At 63.3% G+C, this 21,877-nt stretch overlaps 1 protein-coding gene across 2 annotated transcripts; it reads right to left on the reverse strand.

Moving 5' to 3' along the window:
• Positions 1–214: 214 nt before the first annotated feature.
• Positions 215–17,630, reverse strand: SLC6A9 (solute carrier family 6 member 9). 2 transcript variants are annotated; one of them, XM_050306468.1, is made up of 14 exons: positions 17,483–17,630; positions 14,961–15,107; positions 6,339–6,495; positions 6,070–6,201; positions 4,755–5,007; positions 4,544–4,676; positions 4,082–4,216; positions 3,899–4,002; positions 3,587–3,824; positions 3,364–3,498; positions 2,960–3,059; positions 2,630–2,730; positions 2,270–2,440; positions 215–2,045 (listed from the first exon to the last, which is right to left on the reverse strand). In XM_050306468.1, the coding sequence occupies exons 2-14, from the start codon at positions 14,988–14,990 to the stop codon at positions 1,833–1,835; spliced, it is 1,902 nt and encodes a 633-aa protein (XP_050162425.1). In that variant the 5' UTR covers positions 14,991–15,107; positions 17,483–17,630; the 3' UTR covers positions 215–1,832. The 2 variants fall into 2 exon arrangements, with proteins under 2 accessions (XP_050162425.1, XP_050162424.1); XM_050306467.1 differs by lacking the exons at positions 14,961–15,107; positions 17,483–17,630 and adding an exon at positions 10,538–10,664.
• Positions 17,631–21,877: the final 4,247 nt, after the last annotated feature.

The following is a 21,877-nucleotide window of genomic DNA, read 5'->3' on the forward strand; positions in this document are numbered from 1 at the left end:
CCCCATCCTCTGCCTTAGCTCCAGCTGGTTTTGTCAGTCGAAGCAGGGCAAAGGAGCATTCCTCAGAACCCAACCTGTCTGCTCAGTGCCAATGCCTTGCATTAGAGGGGAGAAGAGCTGCACCCATGGGATGTGCTCCCCCACTTTCCCGCCTCTCCCTCCCTCCCCCCTGCCCCACCATGGTTCCCAAAGAAGGGCACAGCAGGACACAGCCTCAGGAATATAAATCTCATTAAAATCTAGGATACTTTAGAACTCTACACCAGGAGAGACACTGGCATAGGCAGCGCTGCCCGGAGACACTGGAACAGGCAGCGCTGCCCGGGGACGCGCGCGTTATTGCTAACAATTAGAGGTGAAGAGCAGCGGCGTGACTCGAGGGGCAGGGCACGGGCACCATGCGGGAACCTGCGCCCCTCGCCGCAGCACGACGGGGGGCTCGGGACGGGGAGCTGGAACATCCTGCTGGGGCTCACCGCCCACCGCCTCCCGCCACCGTGCCAAGCTGTGCCGCGCCCCTGTGTCAGCCTCAGGGCCGCAGCATGGGGAGCACAGGGTGCTGGCTGGGAGGGGAGCAAGCGGGGTGGGAAGGGTCTCACCCCATTCACCCCAAATCAAGAGCTCCAAGCCCTTTGGCTGGAGCTGGAAGACAGATTTTAAACCGCCCGGCCTTTGCCAGTGCATCCTGCTCCACTAATACTGGTTGGGGACTGAGCGTCCCCAGATGGCTCGGAGCGAGTGGGCTGGTGCAGCCCTTCGTGTCTCCACTGGTACGTCTCGCTATGCAGCAGCTGGGGGAGGCCTTCCATCCTGCTCCCTCTTAGCACCATGGAGGGTCCTCCCCTGCCAGTGCTAGGGCTGCCAGGAAAAGCTGGACCTCGGCCCTGCCCCGTCAGCCCCCGGCCAAGCTTAAGTATTCCCCAGCCTCCTGCCCCACTGCGGGGCAGGCAGCAGCATCGGGCTGTGCCCATGCTGCTTGTGGCTGTGCCCAGCTTTGCAGGCAATTCCTGGCCACCCAGAAGGGCACCCAGAGCCCCCAGTGGGGCTACAGGGTGGAGGGGTGCACGGAGGGGAGCATACCAGCTCAGTGCCTGCACAGCCCCGGGGTACTGTGCATATGTTCATGCCCACATACACCACATGCGTGCCCATATTGTGCAAGGGGCACACACGTGTGCACACGTGTGCTCTAAGTGCTTGTGTCTTGTGCCGTGAGATCCCACTGCCTGTGCAAACAGCATGCTTGCCCCCCATCTCCCTGTGCCGGCCCAGTGCCTGACATCACCCCTGGGCATGGCCACCTGTTTGGCTCTGAGCCACAGCGGGTGCCCACCCAGGCTGGGGGTCCCTGCAGTGCCAACCCCTGCCATGATGACCTTGTGCACACATAGGTTGGGATGGCTGCAGGCAGTCTCAGCATGCCCAGCCCTGGTCCTACACCCCACATCCTCCCCACGGGAAGGTCAGGAGGGTGCCCCATGGCAGGGCAGGCTGCCTGGCTTGGGAAGGGGGGGTGAGGGTCAGGGAGCATCCCGCCCCCCCCATCCTGTGCATCCCCCAGGACAGGGCCCCTGCAAAGTGCCTCTGGCTCCCGGCCCTCCCAGGGCTGTGCCCCCTCCTCTCTTGTCCCAGCGTCGAGCACAAAGGTTACCGTAAACACGAGGGTTAACGAACGCCACGGGGCGGGGGGCGGGAGGGGTTAACCGGCAAGGAGGTGGGGGTGTCTCGGGGGTGGGTGCTGAGAGCCCCCCGTGGTCCGGTGCAGCCCGGAGCCAGGCTCCGCCAGCGGAAGGTGTGAAAGGGGTTAGAGGGGGTGTGGGGATTGCGGGGGGTCACAGTCTGGAGTCCTGGCTGTGGGCTGAGCCATTACTGCCCTGCACGGGGGATGCAGCTGCTGCCTCGCTTTGGCCCTTCTCTGGCTGCAGGGGCTGCACCTCCAGGTGGGACTCGGTGGAGGGGCTGAACGCCGGGGCGTAGCGCCCGCTGCGGTGCTCTGGCAGCGCCGGGCCCCAGTCCTTGCTTGCCTTGGTAGCATTTTTCAAGCGCTAGAGAGAAAGGGAGAGGATGGGGGCAAGGTTAGCACCCACCACGCTCCCTTGCCCCAGCCTGCATCAACATGCCAGCGGCTTCCAGGGGTGCCCAGAGATGTGGTTGCCCCATGGTTGCTGCCTGCACCGCCACTGCTGACAGCTCCAGCGGGGCGAGGGACAGCCTCGCAGGCAGCCCCACGTGGGACACAGACAAGGGAGTCTAGCCCCTGGCCACCCACCTCAAGCAGTGTGTCCCCCTCAGAACGGCACACTTTGTAGATGGCGTAGATGGGGATGCAGATAACGGAGGAGAGTGCCATGAGGAAGCCGATGCTGATGGCCCAGGTAGGGTAGACGTACTCGTTGTAGGAGATGGGCCGGTACTGGATCACTGTGAAGATCAGGATGAACTAGGAAGGGATAGGCAGGATCAGCCAGTGGGGAGAAGCCAGGCTGCTCTGTGCCCCCACAACCTCCCTGTTCTGCCCCATCCCTGCTTTCCTGCAGCCCAGCACCCTCCTCCCCAGGGAGTGTCATGTCCCACTGAGCTCCTTGCCCCCTCCTCCCGTGACCCTGTGCCCCACGGTCGTGATGCTCACAAATATGATGGCAGGTGAGATGAAGCGCCAGCAGATCTGGAAGAAGAATGGGGGAGGAAAGCCCAGCATCATCTCAATGTCCTTGAAGTAGTTGCGGTGCCCTGGGGAGACAAGTGGCCTTGAGCCCAGGTGGGACCCTGAGCACCCCCACACCCCACCCAGCACCAGCTCCAGATCCCTAGTGGTGGGACCCACCAGCCCCTCGGGTCACAGCTCTCCTGCCTGGCTAACAGCCTCACAGCAAACTGCTGACTGGCTAAAAGTCAGCGCACCCCCTTCCCCACTGGCTGACTGGGTCAGCCCTGCTGGCTGATCAGCTGTTTTACCTACCGTAGATGTACATGATGGCCACGCACATGATGCAGGAGATGATAACCAGGGAGAAGCTGGCGGCATAGTTGTCCATCAGCAGGAGCCAGTAGATGCCCGCCTGTAAGACACACCTGTTGGCACAGCTGCCCCAGCGGTACCATCGCTGTTGGTAGGGCAATGGCACAGCCACGCTGTGCTTGGGCCAGCAACACACAGCCCAAATATGACCACCACAGCAGGCACAGCAACACCTGATGTCAGAGTCAGCATGGAGACATTAAGTCTGGATACCAGCACCAGTGTTGGCATAGCAAGACCAGGCGCTGGCTGTCACCACCACCAGGGTGGCAACAATGTGGATGTGGCTGATGAAGGTGGCCACGGCAATAGCACCCCACCACCACGGTTCTGTGGTCACCTACCTGCGTGGTGAGCGGGACACCCAGCAGGAAGCCTGCCACAGCTACTCCCAGCGTTACGAAGGTCTTCCTGCGGATGATCCACTCGTTGCCCACCTCATCCACGATGGCCGTAACCAGCGTCTCCAGCAGACAGAACTGTGCATGGGGCGGAGGGGGCAGCATGTCACCACCTTGGCCCCACCGTGCCATCCCATCCAAACATGCTGGCCCCACCATGACCTACCTGTGTGCCCAGCCCCAGGAGGATGAGCATGAAGAAGAAGAGGATGGACCACAGTGGCGAGATGGGGAGCAAGGTGAGGGCCTCAGGGTAGGCCACGAAGGCCAGGCCAGGGCCGTGGTCGGCCACCTTGGAGACATCCACGCCCAGGTGGTTGGCCATGAAGCCCAGGATGGAGAAGATGACGAAGCCAGCATAGACGCTGGTGGCGCAGTTGGTGATGCTGATGATGATGCTGTCCCTGTGGGAAGAGGAGTCAGATCTGGCAGCAGATGTGAGGGGCAGGGGCTGGGGGTGCTGTGGTTGGGCACTCACCGGTAGCAGTTGTTGTGGAACTTGTTGTAGGAGGCCATGGTGATGAGCCCGCCCCAGGCACAGCCCAGCGAGTAGAAGATCTGTGAGGCTGCGTCACCCCACACCTGTGGCAGTGGGATGGTCAGTGCTGTGCCCCCAGCTCCGCTCTGCCCAGGCCACCCACCATTCCTTGTCCCTGCTCACCTTGGCATTGAGGATCTTGTCCCACTGGGGCGTCAGGTAGTACATGATGCCAGTGACAGCCCCCTCCAGCGTGATGCCGCGCACGAAGAGGATGGTGAGCACCACGTAGGGGAAGGTGGCCGTGAAGTACACCACCTGTGGGGTGGCACATCAGTGGGGCGGGGACAGACACTGGGTGTGGCCTGGGAAGGGGTGTGGCTATGGACTGGCGGAGGGATTATGGTCCAGAGTGTGCAGTGATGGACCAGGAAGAGAGGATATGGTCCAGGGAAGGGGCTACGGTCAGGGAGGTGGGCCAAGGCTACATGGGAGGAGCTGTGCCGAGAAGGGGTGGGGCCTTGCCCGCAATGGGAGGTTCATTCCCAGCAGGGGAAGGACTATGCCTGGACTGGGCACGGTCATCTACACAGATGGCATATCCACACCCAGGGGGCAGGGCCCAGGGAGGGAACACGCAGGTACCTTTCCCGAGGACTTGACGCCCTTGATGAGGCAGAGGAAGACCACGACCCAGGAGACGCCGAGGCAGCCCAGGAGGGGCAGGCGCACCTCGCCCAGGTTCCCTATGTCATCCGACAGCTGCAGCACGTACCTCCTACGTGTGAAAGGGACAGCGGCATCAGTGGGGCCCCACCATCACCAGCTCCCCGTCCCCCACCCCACTCCCTGGTACCTCCAGTACTCCTCGCTGGGGCTGGTGCGCTTCTGGGTGGTGTTGAGGAGATGGGTGAGGTTGAGGGCAGCGCGGCTGGAGATATTCCCGTCCAGCACCCCCGCGCAGTCGGGCGTGTTCCAGGGGTTGCTGCAGTACGTCCAGGGCAGCACGCGCGTCATGGACACAAAGAAGTAGTAGAAGGCAATACAGATCACCACGTTGTAGTAGATCCCGATGTACGTGGACACCACCATCATCCCGTAGCCCACGCCTGGGAACAGCACCGGGGAGGGGTGAGCGGCATGGTGCAGCGGCACGGCACGGGCATGGCACGCAGCGGGGGGGTCGTGGCACGGGAGGGGTGGGCAGCATGCGGTGCTGTCAGCAGCCTTGCAGCCACACCGCGGCTCGGCGCCCGGCTGCGGCACAGGGGTGAGGAGCAATGTGCATGGGACTCTCTACCTCAAAACAAGCCTAGCAGTGGTGAGGGTCCCCTGACAACGCACACAGGCTGCAGGCAAACCCTTGGGGTCTGCAGCCCTACAGAGCAACTGGTTGGGGGTCACTCCTGGCGACAGGGACTTTAGGGTTACAGCTATCTGGTGGCATGTGAGAGAGGCCACACAAACACAGGGAAGTGCACCCCAGGCTGAGCACACCACAGTGCAGAGCACACAGGAGAGTGTGCGTGGGCCGCTTGTACTCAGACATGACATGTGGGCACATCACCTGGCAGGCAGCCTGCAGGCATGCGCCAGGGGAGCCGGCAGCATGGGAGCACACCGGTATGCCAGGAGATGCGCCTGGACCAGGGTCCAGACATGGAAGGGCAAGCACGTTGGCACAGCACAACCCCTGCCTGTGGTCCAGAGAGAGGACTGCAGAAGCATGCCCCCAGTTGGACATGCCACAGGTACCCCCAGCTTGTTCAGGGGGCCTGAGTGGCCTCCGCAAGAGCGACATGCTGGGGACACGTGTGGCATATGCAGGGATGTGTGTGTAATGCCTGCAGTGGATGCCAGCGTAGGGCTGGGGTATGTGCAGGAGACACACTGCGTGTGCAGGGTCACGTGTAACGCGTGCAGGGGACGCCAGGCAGGCTGCGTGTGCAGGGCAGCGTGGCCAGGGCATGCGTGCAGGGGACCTGTGCAACGCAGACAGGGATCCGTGTGCGGGGCACGCGTGTGCGGGGCTGTGTGAGCCGCAGGTGCCGGCGCTGTGCCAGAGGTGTGCGTGCACCCCACGGTGTGTGGGGGGTCATACCAGGTGCCAGGCACCGTGACAGCAGGCATCCCACGCTGGCACGTGCCAATAGGGACGGGCAGCTCCTTACCTTTGAACATGGGGCTGACCCTCCAGACGCCGAGGCAGCCCTGGCTGGCAAACTGCCCGAAGGAGAGCTCCATGAAGAAGAGGGGGATGCCACAGAACACCAGCATGATGAAGTAGGGGAACATGAAGGCACCTGGAGGGCAGGAACCAGAGGATGAGTGAGCAATGACCCCATATGCTCCCCAGGCACTGCACCACCCCAAGCACCATGTGGGGTTGGGGCCACGCCTGCCCAGAGAGACCCCACTCCCCTGTCCCCCTGACACCCACCTCCCCCATTGCGGTAGCAGAGGTACGGGAAACGCCAGACGTTGCCCAGGCCCACGGCGTAGCCCACGCTGGTCAGCACAAACTCGATCTGGTTACCCCAGTTGCCACGCTTTACGCTCTTCTCCTGCTTGCCCCGCTCCCCGGGCACGGCGCCATTCTGTGGAGAGATGCCGCGGAGTGTGTAAATTGGGGACCCCCCCGCCAGCTCCATCGGAGGGGTGACAGCCACTGAGCGGGGCTGGGTGGTCCCCGGCATCCGTCCCCATCCCACCCCCACGCCAGCCCCCGCCGCCCGCCACGCACAGGCAGTGCCAAGGAGGGGGAGGGCAGCGGTGGTGGCACCCCCCACACCCCCCCGCGATGAATAGCTCTGCCTGGAGCCCGGCTGCAGCGAAGGAAGAGTCTGCAACTCATACAAAGCAGGTTCGGGCGCCTGAGCACAAAGGGCCCTCTGTTCTCCTGCCCCCCCTCCCCGTGCCCAGCGAGAGAGGTCCTGCTGGGTGGCCGCTGCCCACAGCTGGGGCAGGAATTGTGGGACCCCCGGCGTGAATCAGAAGCTCCCCTCAATGGGAAGTGAGGTGCAGTGATTAGAGCAGGCAGGGGGCCAGGTGCCTTCCCAGAAAAGGCACCCTGCAGGGTCCTGCCGCCCGCTCAGCACCCAGCAAGGTGCAGCACCCATGCTCGGGGCAGCTCACAGGGCGTCCCGTGCAGGTGGGTCCCCTGCGTGGACAGCCCCAGTGCCCAGCTGCCCCTCACTGCAGGGGACAGGGGAGGGCAGAAGGGGGCAAGAAAGAGCTCTTTGTGCAGCCTGCCGCACAATGTGAGCTCACACCAAGGAGGACAACAACAACTGGGATGAGCACCCGTCACCCCTGGCAGGGATGGCACCCATCACCCCATGGCTGGGCTCGTAATAATGTCCTGCCTGCACACTGCAGCTCTAGCAAGGTTGGGCTGAGGGCAGATAGCATTTTGGGGTGCGGGGGTGCCCCAAGCCCTCCCTTCCCCACCTGAAGCCAGGTGATGGGTGCATGGGGTGAGGGTGCTGGTTGTCAGTCCGCGGCTCCACAGAACCCACAACCCTAAAGGAGCAGCACAAGGTGCTGGCAGCCCTAGGAGCGTGTTGGAGCTCCGCAGTGCCAGTCTTGTCACCACAGACACCCCCACGTCCATGCCCACTCACGCTGCTCCCCCCCCTCAAGCCCGTGCCCCCCACGATGGCTGCCAGTGAGGGGGCCACAAATGGGAGCCGTCACTTTGTATCTGCTCACGCCAGCGGGGTGCAGGCAGCAGGCGCAGTGCACCTAACCGTATCATTTGATTAGGGCCGGCGCAGCCGGGACGTGATGCCCAGCGACTCCGGCACCGCGCTGCCAAACAAAGCCATCTGCTGCGAGCGGGGCCCGCACGCGCCGCGGGCTGCGGGGGGGCTGCAGGGGCGCGGGGCCGGCGGACAGGGGCAAAGGGGCATCGGTGGGCACTTCGGGCAGGGCTACAGGGGCAATACGCTGTCGCGCCCGGCCGGGGAGCTGGAGTGCCCACACCTGACTCCATGAGCAAAGGGTCCGTCAGAAACGAGCTCACGGCAGCTCCGGGTGCTGGGGGAGCCCCCTGCCAGGGGAGGTCCTTGTTGTTGTGGGGTGCCACGCAGTAGAAGGGCTAAGGGGTCCCCAAGGCGGAGGGGACGGGACACTGGCACTGTCCCTGTGCCAGGGCACACTGCCCACTCGAGCAGACTGATCTGATTGGGAAGCCTCTGATTAAGCTGCTCACACTAACGAGGCTCCTAATGAGCAGCACAGCCAGCAGGAGGGGGGGCAATGCTCCAGCTTCCCTGACAAAGGGTCTGGTGGGGGGGACCACATACACTGCATAGTCCTGGCTAAGCCTGGAGCCCTGGCGCCCAAAGGGAGCCTCATCCCTGTCCCAAGTCACTGCTCTGCTCCGGTGACCCTGGCACGGCTTCACCCCCATGCCCAATGGGGCGTCCCAACTTTGAGCCGCCTGGCACCAGTGCAATGAAACAGCCAGGCCTCTGCTGCTCCCCCCTCCTTTCCTGCAGCACTGGGCTTTGGTGCACTTGTCCCCAATAAGGGGGCAGCCACATGTGTGTCCATGCATGCACAAGCAAGCACACGTGCGCAAACACTTGCATGCTCACCCATCAGCTTGCTACCAACTCCCCCCCTCCCCAAATCTAGGAAGGTCACCCTCTCCTTTACACTCATTAACCACCCTACCAATCCCACATGGTAAAAGAGGGGGGGGGACAGAGAGAGAGAACCCAGACATCTGGGAAGATGAAACTCCCCCCTCTCTCTGCTGTGGGAAATGGACAGAGCTGGGAAGCAAAGCCAGAGCTGCCACCCAGCAACTATGCAGTCCCTGGGGGGAGCAGGTCCTGCTCCCAGGCCCCAAATTTTCCATGCATGTAATCCCATGCAGCTCCAAAAGATGCCTGGCTTGGGTGGTAACATCAGGGGGGAGGAAAGGTTCCCCAGGCACCCCAAATGTCCCCAGAAGGGACGTTCCAAAAGGGAAGATCCAAAACGACCCAAAAGGGGATGTTCGGAGTGCCCAGGGCATCCTTCCTCCCCCTTCCCCAGGGAACCCCCAGTACACCATAGACAAAACTTCCCCAGCCCAGCAAAGCAGGCATCATCCATCACCCTGCCTGGCACCAAAGCCTTTCTCATGCTAAGCAGCATTGCCTTGCACAATGACAGCTTGGCTGGGGTGCCCGGATGCCCCCCACTTCCCTAAGGGGCCCTGATTTATGGCTGGGAAGCTTGTGGTGGTGGCAGGGTCTATGCTGGAAGGGGATGTCCTCATTGGAGGCATCTCCAGCATGATCCCCCTCCTCTTTTTTTCCCTCATTCAAACTGCCCACACCAGGGTATTTCAGCCCAGTAGAGGCACTCTGTGAGGAATGAGCCTTATCCAGCCCCCCCTGGACCAGTGAGGGACACCCAATTCTTCCACCCAACCTCCTACTGGGGTGTCAGGTCTGCTCCTGCAATGCCAGTGCAGGGTACCAGCCATCCCCTGATGTCATCAGCCTGATGTCATTGGTCACTGCCATGGCGATGGCAACAAAGTCATCACCAGGTTAGGCAGAGCCACAATAGTGGCTCTTTAAGGGCGACAAAGTGGGGGACAGGATGCCTGGGGCAGATGAACCCCAGCCTGAGGTGGGGGTCCCCAGGGGTGGAGGGATGGAGTCACTTAGAGAGGGGGTGTCCTGGGTGCCCTTGCTGGCTGTCCTCTGATCCTGGGTGCTGGGGGCCCTATAATCAGCCCCTGTACTCCTTGTCCCTAGCACATGGGGTAATGAATCCACAAGTGTCAGCCCTGCATGAGGGGTGGTTGTGCTCTGCCAGCCTTCCCATCCTGGTTCTGCCAGCCCCACCGGCACATCCTAACCCTCCCTGCTCTCTCTTTGGTGCCCAGTCCCATGTTTGCCCCTGCCCCAGTGTAGCAGAGGCATGTTGTGAGGGAAAAGGCATTTGGCGTGGCCTGGGCAGTGGCAGCATCATCCATCGGTGCACAGGCAAGGGGACACTCCCAGGGTTGGGGTGATGCAGTGACAAGGGAGATGTCCAAATCCCAGGACCTCCCAGCAGTGTTCTACAGCCCTCACGACCTCTCAGTGCAGGAGGCTGCCCAGCCCCAGTGACAGCCCTGAGTGTGCTCTGCCAGCCACCCACAGCAGCACCAGTGCTGCCCCGGGGAACCAAGGCAAGCTTTGACATTTCTCACCAATGCCCATGAAAGGTAAGAGGGTGGGGAGGGGAGAAGGAGGATCTTTGCTATACTCTGCTGCCCCTGCAGCACCGAGCTGCAATCCAGGTGCTGTGCACCCTTTTTTTGCAAAATCAGTAGGTTCCAGAGTCAACAAACACACAACTGTCAGACAATCTCCTCTTGCTCCCAGCACACGTGAGACCATGGAGGGGTTTGGTGCCATGCTGTGCCCTCCCTCCCCTGGAGCACCCCATGTCCCTGCAGGGCTGTAGGGTTTGGGGGTACCTCTCCAGCATGCCATAGTGCAAATCTGCAGCTGTGGCTCAGCACTGCAGAGCCATCACCCCAAAGCCAGAATAAAGGGTCTCAGAGAGCCACAGTGGTAGGGGGACAGCACTGGCACAGCCACCATTCAGCCTGGCCCCCCCGCTCTGCCCCCCAGACCCTGCTCTCACCTGCCCACTGACGTGCTGAGAGGGTCCAAGGGGGCCCCGCTGCTCGCAGCTGCCATCCGGGGGCCCAGGCTGGATGGCTTGGTGAGTCCCCAGCTTCATTGGCACCTCGGGCTCCGGCGCAGCAGCCGCCCACCCTCCCGCCTTCCCCCGCCCACTGCCTCCAGTGCTTGGCACTGCTCCCCGCTTGCCTCCCGGCCAGGCTCAGCCCCTCGTCGCCTGTCCCGACACAGCACCGGCGCCCCACCACGCCACCTGCCCCGGCACCATCCCTGCCTGGCCCACACCGCAGGCGCCCCCACAAGCTGTACCCCCACGAGCCAGGTGCCCTCCCTGGCCGGCGCGGGCAGGGCAAGACAGCGCAGGCTGCACAGCAGGCTCAGTCCTGTCCCACTTAATGAGGCCTCATTAGCAGGGTCCAGCTGCTCGCAGCCCCACACGCTCCAGCAGGCAGCACTGCCCTCCCCACGGGTACTGCTGCCCGTCTGTCCGAGGCCAGGAGCTGCTCTTGGAGCAGGGTAGAGGGCCACGTTCCCTCAGAGCCCCCCCAGTGCCATGCCCCATCACCCCCTGCCCCACACATGCATTCCTGCCCCTCTGCCCATCATCCACGCAGCTGCCCGGCCCTGCCTGCCCGACTGCAAAACTGGGCACTCAAGAGCTTCAGGGACAGGACATGGCCCTGCCTGGGGATAGGGGCACAGGGACAAGTCTGTCTGCTGGCACATCCCCAACCTGGTGCCATGCTACTTCACTCAACGTCATACTGCTGGCGACATCGTGGGGTCTCCATGGCAACCCTCACAAGGTCAGTGCCCCGAGGGGGACCATCTGGCTGGCAGGAGGTCTGTGCCACGACCCCTCCGCTGCCCAGGCACCCCACAACCTCCCTGCTCACCCCTGTGCCAGCACGGGGTGGGACCCTGGTGGGGTGCTGTGTCCCATAGGAGGGCAGGCTCAGGGTGCCCCCCAGCCAGGCTCGGGGTTCTCCAGCTGCTCCCAGCCCTGTGTCCCGGCTGGGGAGTGTGGCCAAGGCGTCAGTGAGGCATGATGGTGCACGGAGGGCGGGGGGACGGGCCGGCGCTTTCGGGAGACCATCTGGGGTCCGGGCAGCAGCGGCCGTGGGCGCACACGTGAACAGCACACGTGTGCGGGGCGGGCGCCCAACCCCCTCATGCCAGCACCCAGTGCGTGTCCCTGTCCCCTCTTGCACCAGACACCCAGTAGCTTGGGATGTGCCCCACCCGTGGGATGGCAGCACCCAACTGTGGCCCACAGTGCAAGCCCAGAGCCATCCCACGCTGTGCCAGCCCCAGTGACCCCAGCCCAGTCTTGCCCTACACATGCAACCAGGCACCTCTGTGCCCAGGCACCCCGCAAGGTGTGTGGGCACCTTGTGAGCATCCCTCTGTGCCCTGGTTCAGCTGCATCACCTGGTGCCTGGACCACCTGCGTGCTACCACCAGATGTCCTGCCCCGGGCATGCTGCCCCTCATGTCCCCCACAGCAGCCTGAGCACGGCACAGCAGAACCCACAGCCCCATCCTGGGGATGCCAGGCCCTGTGTCAGCCCGTGGGAGCAAAGTGCTGCTCCCTTGGCAGCCCAGCCAGCAGACAGAGGGGACAGCCAGCTGCATGGAGACACTGGAAACGAGGGGCCTGCACTGGGACCCTCACCTTCCCTGGCATTCTGGTCCCCACCCTGGCTGGCTGGCGCTGCTGGGGATGAACACAGAGGTGATGGGGGCATGGGGTATGGCCACAGGTCTTCCAGCCCCTGTCATTGTCCCCTGACAGGGTTGCAGGGTGACAGGGGCAGGAATGATACCCAGAGACCTGCCCTAGGGCCAACATCCCCTAGCTGAGTGCTTCCTGACTCCTTTCCTTTCTCTGGCCCCATTCTACCAGGGCAGACATGATTCTCCCAGGGCGTTCAGGCAGAAAAATCCCCCGCCGGCCCCCCCCATCACTGCCCCTTGGTATTCCGGGAAGGGCTCCTGCAGCCAAAAGCCACTTCCGCAGCTCCTGCCGCTGGCCGGTGGCACTGCGCCGCTGGGGGTGTCTGGGACAGGCAGAGCCCCCCCAGCCCTTAACCCCCAGCAGGTCAGTGGGAGCAGCACCCCAGTGTCCAGCCAGGGTGGCCTCGGGTGACAGCAGGAGCCTACCTGAGTTGGGCACCCTGCGGCCAAAGGCTGCCCAGCCGTGCCAGCAAAGGCAGCCCTGGGAGTCAGGAGCCACTGGCAATGCTGGAGCGTGAACAAAGCACCCTGAGAACAACAAAACAAAGTGTCCTTAAAGGCCAGAGAGGGAGAGGCTGTCAGACCCTCCCTGCTCCCCGTGTGGCCCCACAGGGACTCACTCTGCCCAGCCGCACAGCGACTGATCCAGCTCCAGCAGGTGCCCTGCACCCCGTTGGGCATCTGCTGTCAGGATATCTGCAGGGCTTGGGAACAATAGGGTTCCCCCCACTCCTGCCTGCTGTTTTGGAGTCAGCATTTAGAGCTTCACAGGGGTGCCCACAAAACACAGAGCCTGCAAAAGCAGGACACAGCACTGTCGTTCCCCAGGCCCCAGCACTCAGGTGGGGAAACTGAGGCACAGCTGCACATCACCCAGCTGCTGCCTGCATCACCCCTGTCCCTCCCCAGGTGGGACACAGTGGGCGCTCCAGGTCCCACCACAAACTCGTCTGGCCCCAGAGACTGCACACACAATGCTGGGCAGTGGTTGCATGGCAGGAGCCTGACAGGGCTGGGGGTGGTGGTGGGAGCTGCACCTGCAGGCAGGGACATGGGGACATGCAGGGACCAAGCTTTGCCAGGTTACTGGCAGGGGCCCTGGAGACAGGCCAAGGAAATTAGTTCCCTTCCCCAGGGACCCAGGCAGCTCAGTAGCCAGTGCGTGGCCTGCTGCAGCTCCTCCTGAGGTTCTCAGGATGCAGGGATGCTCTAGGAGGAGAGATGCTTTCACAGGGACCTGCCCTTCCCCCTGCAGCCCCCATAGCAGCACACTCCATCCCTGTGCAGGGGTATCCTTCCACTTTGTAAACAGAGGAGCCCTGGGAAGAGGGCTGAGAGCCAGGGTGGCCAACACAGCACATGTCAGACCCTGTTGCATCTGACACCCTGGCCCTGGGGTGGGCTGGTCAGGTACTTCCGAGAAGCAGGTTAAAGATTTACTGGGAGAGGGTGGGCACTCCCATCTCTGGCTCCCTGCTGCCCATGTCAGGCTCAGCCCTCACCCTGGTGCGATGCTGACTGCTCTGGCCAGGGTAAGAAAACATAAGCAGCACAGAGCCATGGCAAACACCACGTGCAGAAGTGCATCCCCACGACAGACCCCTGATCGTGCCCAGATACATCTTCAGCACCTCCCTGTTCCTAGCATGGGGCTTCTCCTGGAGAGATCTGCCTTCTTATCCCACCAGATGCCCTGACCCCTTTCTCTGTTGTGGCAGGATGGGTGCTGGGCTCCCCACTGCAGGCACAGCCTGTGGGGCCACGCTGGGACACACAAGCGGAGAAGCCGCATGCACGCGAGTGCACTGAAAGCGCTTGCTGGAGCATGCTGCTCCCCTGGCTCTTGGCTTCCCAGGCAAATCCTGGCTCCCAGCCCTGCGGCTGGAGTGTGCAGCTATTTCAGGAAGCCCCCCGGGAAGGGGAGGGCCTGGTGACCGTGTCAATCCCAGCGTTCAGCTCCCATCCTTCGGGAAAAAGGGAAAAAGCCATGCCCAGCTTGGGCTCACCTGCCCAACACAGCACAACAGCCTGTCATGGGAACCTGAGCTCGGGGCTCCCAAACCCCTCACTGCACAGCAGAGCTGCCACAAGCACGGGGCCATCGCAGCCCTCTGACAAAGACATGTAGTGGGCATATCCTGCATCTGCCTGGAACACCGAAGCCATCCCTGGTGCAGGTGAGTGCAGGGCAGCCCACAGCATCCTGCAACGCGTCGCTTGTGAGGATGGAGGGTCAGGCACTACACCAGTGCCTGGAGAAACCTGGCTCTGCCTGCACACCGTCCTACCAGTCCGGGAGAGCCCGCTGGATGGAGGGGAAGCAGCCACATCCATGCCCCTCTGGGGGCACCTGGCATGGAGGAACCCCTGCACCCTTCGCCAACACCAGGTTGTGGAGCCGCCCGCCTGGAGAGCTGGGGCAGACGATAAGGCTGGGCAGAGCGCCTGTGAGATGGGCGATAGCATCTCCAGGCACAGCAAGACACCGCACCCAAGGAGCCCCACAGGCAGCAGAGAGAGCATCAGCCTGATGCCGGGGGAGCACCAGGGTGGCACAGCCCTGACTGGGGGCCCCAGGACGGCACCAAGCCCTACAGGAGCCCTGGTGTCTCACCCTCTGCACTGGGTTCGCTGGGTTCCCGAGGCAGTGGGGTACACCAGCCCGCTCCCTCCACCCCAGCACTTACCAGCAGCCCCTCGCTGCACTTATCGGCCATTCCTGGAGGCTGGAGCACGGTGCCGGCTGCCCAGTGCAGCGTCCCTCGCCTGCCCGCTCTCCGTCACGCTGGCTGCGCCACCAGCACTACTGTGCTTCAATCCACCGTCAGAGCAAGCTGGGCAGAGGGGAGAAGACACCAAGAGAGACGTGACTGGTGGGGTGGGCACGTCCCCGCCCCAGGCCTCCCCCTCCCTTCAGGAACCGGACGACTGTGCCAGACAAGTTGCTACCCTGTACCTGCCCACTGGGTAGTGGGGCTGGTGGAGGACACCGGGCCCGCGGTTGGGTGGGCTGGCGGCGGGGTCTCTTCCTGTTGGCTCCCACCCCCTCCAGCGTCTCTGAACCCCCTGGCACCCACAGGAGCAGCGGCTCCCAGGTGTTTCCCAAGAAGCAGTTAAAGATTTACCCGGTGTGGACAGACGACCTTGCGGGCAGCTGGCTGCCGGCCCCCCAGCAGGTGGGCGTCGGGGGCCGCGGGCAGGAGCAGGGGCCCCTTGAGCTCTCCCCCAGCGAGAGCTGAAGCCGAAGTGGCTGCGGCACACGACAGCGCCGGGACTGGGCGCTGAGCGGGGCCAGTGCAGGGCTCAGCTGCCGCGCAGGACACAGATGGGAAACGATTGCCTTCTGCCCCGGTGCATCTCGTGCACGTGCAGCGCAGGGGGGCCGAGCCGCTGGGCTCTGCCGGGTGCCAGGTGCTGCCGAACAGGGCATGGGCATCTGCCTCCCCAGCCCTTACCCCTGCCCCAGCCAGGGGCTGCTGGAGGCCCCAGGGGAACACCGAGGCCTGACCTCGCCAGGAGGGACAGACGGTCTTGCAAAACACCAATCTGATTGTCTGTGCAACAGCACCGGTGTTTGCAGAACCCACACCAGTGCTTGGTGCCTTTGGTGGCTGAAGGACCCCGACCCCCACCTAGGGTCCCCGACCACACCAGCAGCAGTCAAACACCCCAGGGCCTATCCCCAGGCTGCCGTCAGTCTGGAGTGATCAGCAGAAGTGAACGAGGCCCTTAAGTCACCGGGAGGGAGAATGGGCAGTGGAGATAACGGGCAGGAAGCTAGGGGATGTGGGGCGAGCCCCCAGCCCCTCCAGCGCAGACAGGCTGCTGCCAACAGATACCACATCCCATCACCAATGCCTTCTCCAGAAGTGGCTGCATTTCCAGTGTAGCCGAGATGTCATCGCTGACACAAGCCTGACTCCTTGCACGGTACAGGGTTCTCTCAAAGGTGGGAGGTGCAGGATCGGTGGCCAAACTTCACCTCTCATCACACACCTATCACCAGCCAGCCAAAAGCTGCCCGCCCTGCGGCCCTGAATTCAGACTGAGGACTCATCCGGTATCCTGGGAGGGAGGAGTGCCCGAGGGGCTGGACAGCTGCCACTCCCCTCGGGGTCTGCCAGGCGCTGATAAGGCTCCATGAGTGCGTAGATGCCACTGGCCTTGGCTCCCAGCCTAGCGTGGAGCAAGGGTAAAGCCAGCAGCGGGGTGGCATTGGGACGGATGTAGGGATGCCCGAGGATGCAGCATCCCCTGGGACAGCCCGGCAGGGATAGGGATTCAATCCACTGGTGGCTTTCCTGATCTGAGTGATGCCATGACAGACAGGAGGACAGGGCAGCTCGTGTACTTAGAGACGGCGCGGGGGACACCTGAGCACACACAGGGGTTCCCGCAGAGGTGTCACACCTCGGCGGGGGAGACAGGCACGCAGGGTAAGGCCACGGATGCCGGGCCGGAGGATGGAGTGCCCCGTCCTCTCCCGCCCGGCGGGTGGGCAGCCCGAAGCACCGGTGCAGCCGCTGCCACCTGCGAGGCCATTTCCTCTGGCAGCATCCGCCGGGCCCGCCGCAACCGGGCTTCCCCGGCGCCCGCGGGAGGCTGGCAGCGGGCCGGCCTGCCGCCGCCATGCTCCCCTTCCCGCCCCGCGGGGGCGGCTCCGGCGGCGGCTCCGCGGGCAGCGCCCGCCGCGACGCGCCCGCCGCCCGGCTCCCCCCCCGCCGCCGCCGCCCGGTGCAGAACGGCGGCGGCGGGGGGCCCGGTTACATCAGCCGCCACGTGGTGGCTGCTCCGCCGCCCCGCCCCGGCACATGCCCGTGGAAAATTACCGCCAGCCCCCCCGCCCCGCCACCGGGCCGGGCCGCCCCGGTGCCCGCCGTCCTCCCCGGGTGCGGCGGCGGTGGCCCCGCTCTGCGCGCGGCGGCCCCGCGCTCCCCCGGCCCCGCGCCGCCGCGAGAGCAACAGATGCGGGACCGCCCCGCATCCCGCTATGCCGCTATCCCGCTCCCGACACTGTCCTGACGGGTGGCCGCTCCTGGTGCCTCCCACGATGTCCCCGACCCCGCCGCTCCGGAGACCCCCGCCGCCCCCGTCCCCTTCCCGCCCCTCTCCGGCAGCCCACCCGCCCCTCTCCCGTCCCATCGCCAGCGCTGCTGCGGCCGCAGGACGGGCCGGGCGCCCGGTGCCGGCGGAGGTGCGCGCCCCTTACCGTGCCCATTCCGCCGCCCGGCCCCTCCCGCCGCGCCGGGTGGGCCCGCGGGGGCGCCGCTCCCAGCCCGGTGCCGGTGCCGTACCAGGCCCGTAGCCGCCGCCGCCGCCGGTGCTGCCGCCGAGTTAATGAAAGTTTGGAGGTCGGTGGGGGCTGGCACCGCCTCTCGCCCCCGCCGCCGTGCTCCGCCCCCCGCTTCGCCGCGCTTCCCCCCCCACACCCGCTTCGCCGCGCTCCCCAGCGCCCCGCCTCGGCACCCGCACCCGTGCCCGCAGCGCGGCTCGGCTCCGCTCGGCGCACCGCGGGCACGGCGGGCACCGCGGAGGGCGAGGGCGCACGCGGTGCCGCGGGCACACGGGGTGCGTGTGGCACACACGCACACGCCTGGGCACACGGGTACACGCGGCGCGCACGGACACGCACACCGGCACACGCAGGGGTGCTGCACACACGGGCACGGCACGGGCACACCGTGCATTTGGCACACTTGGGCACGCACGGGCACCAGGAGCCCACACGCAGCCCACAGGCATGTGGGCAAAGAGGACCATGTGCAGGCTTGCCCGAGACCATGACATGTGTGAACATATATGGGACACATGGTCACACACAGGCCCCTACTGGGCACACACGCATCCCTGCACACACGGGTTTTCACACCCAGAGGAACACGCAGTGTGCACACAGAGTGCAGTGCCATGGCGATCCCGGGCAGTGGGATGGGCACAGGCTCCAGCTGGGATGTGTGAGGTTTGTGTGAGTGTTGTACATGTATGTGGGTCTGTTGCATGTAAGTGGGTCACACACGGTATGCCCATGCCTGTGCACGCTGCTTGCTGGCAGACGTACACGTGTGTGTGCACGCAAATCTGTGAGCTCACACCCATGTATCTAGGTGTGTGTCTACATGTGGTTGTACATGTTTGCATCTGCATGTGTGTGCAAACATCCACGTCTGTGCATGTGTGTCTGCACATGTATGGGCACTTATGTACACATGTATGGGCGCGTATGCACATGTGAACATGAGTGTACACAGGTGTGGATGCATGTACTGATATGCAGTGTACCCATAAATACATATGTGTGTGTATGTGTGCCCATACCCCTGTGCATGTGCACACACGTGTGTGCAGCCAGTGCACGCCCCCACATCCCAGGCCAGATGTTTCCAGTAATGCATGAAGGGTGCGCCAGGGGCCGCCCCTTGCTTGGCCCCTCGCCGAGGCCTCCCCTCCCTCCCCTCTCCTCTCCTTCCCAATGGGCTTCCCACGTGCTGGGACGGGTGCCTGCACTCCGGCACCCTGCCCTGCTTCCTGGATCTCTCCCAGTTCCTGGGGTGTGCTGTACCCCGGGGCTTCAGGGCGTCTGTTGGGGAGCATGGCAGGGGTGCAGCTCAGCACCCCAAGTTCACCAACAGCACAGCCCTTCCCACATCTCACCCTCTCAGAGTTCTCCGGTCCTTTCTGCCTCCACAGCTCAGCAGCCCAAGTACGCAAACAGCACAGCCCTTACCACATCTCACCCACTGAGAGTCTTCTAGTCCTTTCCACCTCCGCAGCCCTGCACCCCATCTCAGGGCTGACCCCCTGATGTTCCTGGTGTTCCAAGCAACTCGGGGAGCACGCCTTACGAGTCTCCACAGATCCCTGCTGTCCTTGTGGTTTGCTGCCTGGTTAAGGAAATCCTCTGCAGGGATGGGGTGGAGGTGGGGCAGCCATGGGATGGGTGCCCCAGGGGTATCTCTCTAGGCCCCGCCGCAGCAGACTCACCAGGGTGCTGGGGCTGCAGAATGGGAGATGGCTCCAGCACAGTCATGTGCCAGCACTGCTTTCGTTTTGCGTGTGGTACAGCCAAAGTCAGGGCTCCCACAGCAGGAAGGGGAAAGCAGCAGCGCGGGCGGGTGCTCATGTCTTCCGACGCCCTCCCAGCAGCCACACATGCTCTGCGCCAGGAGCCAGGTTTCTCACTGGCACCCTCGCTCCTGGCTGCTTGTGGCCTCACACCCCACCCTGCAGCCCAAACCCAGCACCCAGCACCTGAATCCAGCACCCCACACCCAGCACCCTGTGTCAGAGCCAGAACTCGGCTGCAACCCGCACCCCTGCCCCAGGGTCTAGGCTTTGGAGAGGAGCTGCCAGCCGTGGAGTTACAGACTAGATCCTTAAGGGATGGATTTCAACGGATGAAACTCATGCTTTCAAACACCCTTCTCAGGATCTCTACCTTTCTGTGCGCTTGATGTGGGGAAAGAGAAGGACCCCTTAAGCTCCCCCATTCCCGCCCTCGGGGAACCCGTCTCTTTCCTTCCTCACCATCCCTCTCCAGGCTGGCAGATGTCACAGTGTCCCCAAATCCTTGCACAGTGGTGGGGGTGATGCCATAGCACCCCTTCCCCAGTGCCATTCAGCTCTGTGGGGCTGGAAGCTTCTGTTTCTGCGGGCAGGTGCAGTGACCTCATGGAGTCAGCGCCAGCTCCGTGGGGGACATGGGTCGACGTGCTGGTGGCACCGCTGCCTAGACAGCACAGCCTCTCCTCTTGTATCTCCATGGGTGCTGTTGCCCGGGAAACTGTGGGCAAATGCGGGCAGGGATCCAGAGGGGTGAAGGGTGGGGAGGAAATGCCAGCTCCCAGCACCTGCGAGAGGGATGGGCCGGTGGAAACACCACAACAGTCTCCCATGAAGCAGGCCAGCAGCACGGGCTTGTGGTGATCCCCAAGTGGTTGGAGCCCTGACGTGGTCCAGAGCTTGTCCTTGAGTTTGGGGGTGCATTAAAAGCAGCAGGATTTAATGCTGTCCCCACTGTGTTCCTGACATGGAGGCTGGCTGTTCACCTCCCCAGGGGGACCCTGGAGTTTTGTCCCAAGCGCTTCCTGAGCACTGTGAGCCTCCAGCACCACCAGCTCTGGATCTGGCCTCAAGGTCTCCCCACGGTGGGATGCTGTGTGCAGATCTGGGGGCTTCCTACCCTCCCCATCCAGGATCACACCCCCAGTGCTTGCATGAGTTCTGGGGTGTGAGGCAGGGGGAGGTCAAAATTCAGCTGTGGCATGATGGTACGTCACCAAAATCTGCAGGTCAGCATTGGGCTGCCTGAGGAACTGCAGAGACAAGGGAACCATGCATTCTGCGTGACCCTCCTGCTGGTCCCCAAGCTTCCCCCCTGAGCACTGGAGCCTGGAGAGGGAGTGAGCTGGTGGGCAACAGCCTCTGTTGTCAGGATTGGAAGAAGTGGGGTAGAAATCCTTACACAGGCTGGATATACCTGCTCTGGGCATTTCACAACTGGCCCTACATTACCAGGAAGAACCCTGCAAGAGGAGCAGGGGAAATGCCACAGAAGAGCCACCAGCTCATGTTTTGTCCTTCCAGCTTTCACATCTTTCTTTTCTCTCCGGCACGTCATCCCCCTCCTGCCTGACACGGCTAAAGGCACTGTTCTAGGGCAGCATGTCACTCTCCCACCCCAAAGGTCCCATGATGGTACTGGAGCTCTCGGAAAGCCCCCCAAATTGTCCCTGATTTGCCAGCAATTTGAAGCCACCTCGTAAGAGCTGCCTTTCTCCCCAGCATAGACCTGATGTGTTTGCAATGCTACAGGGGCAGTGCCATTACTCCTGCTCTGGCACTCTCCTGCATCTTGGGACTCCCGTCCCTCCTGTGGCAAGGGTTGCCCCTTACCCAGCCCTGGGCTTAGCTCCCCACCCCCTGCCTCTGCCGTGCTTCACAAGCAGCTCACACCCTCGCCAGCTCCAGGCTTCTGTTGAGTGCCCTCATCCTGGGCGAGTGCCAGGACAGGCAAGTGACCTCGGAGATGGGAGGAAATGCCACAGGCATCATTGCTCCTGGCCACAGGGAGCTGTGTCCCCAGCAGACACAGCTCCTGGGAACTTTCCACTCTCGTGCCTGCTAGTGACCTAGGAAAATTCCCTGACGGAGGATCCATCCAGTCAGCCTGGGGAAAGTTGATGGGTGTGGATGCCCAGGGGGACAGCAGCCACAAGGGTTGAAGCTGGCCCCCACAATGCCCCATTGTGCCCTCTCTGTAGCCTTCTTTGGCTGCACACACAGCACAGGTTTTGTGTCTCACACCACAGATAGGTGTGGCTGGTAGGGAAATTCCTGGGTACAGACAAGGGCTTCACTGCTGGGAGCCTGTACTTTGGCTTCAGGTCCCGAGGCTGTTGTTCTTCCTTCTATTCTGGTCGCACCTGGCTGGGAGGCACAGAGCCATCTGGATGGGTTCAGCATCACCCATATCAGCTCTGCCTGGTCCCTGTCATGTGGCTCTCTCCAAGGTGTGGGGGGCAAAGGGGTTGCTGGGCACCTCATAGGAAGCACGTGCACCTCCTCTAATGCTGCTGAGGGCAGTACCCAAGTCCCTGCCCCAGTG

This window comes from Myiozetetes cayanensis, unplaced genomic scaffold (genome assembly GCF_022539395.1).
Source record: "Myiozetetes cayanensis isolate MyiCay16 unplaced genomic scaffold, myiCay2020 scf12, whole genome shotgun sequence".
Classification (NCBI taxonomy): Eukaryota; Metazoa; Chordata; class Aves; order Passeriformes; family Tyrannidae; genus Myiozetetes; species Myiozetetes cayanensis.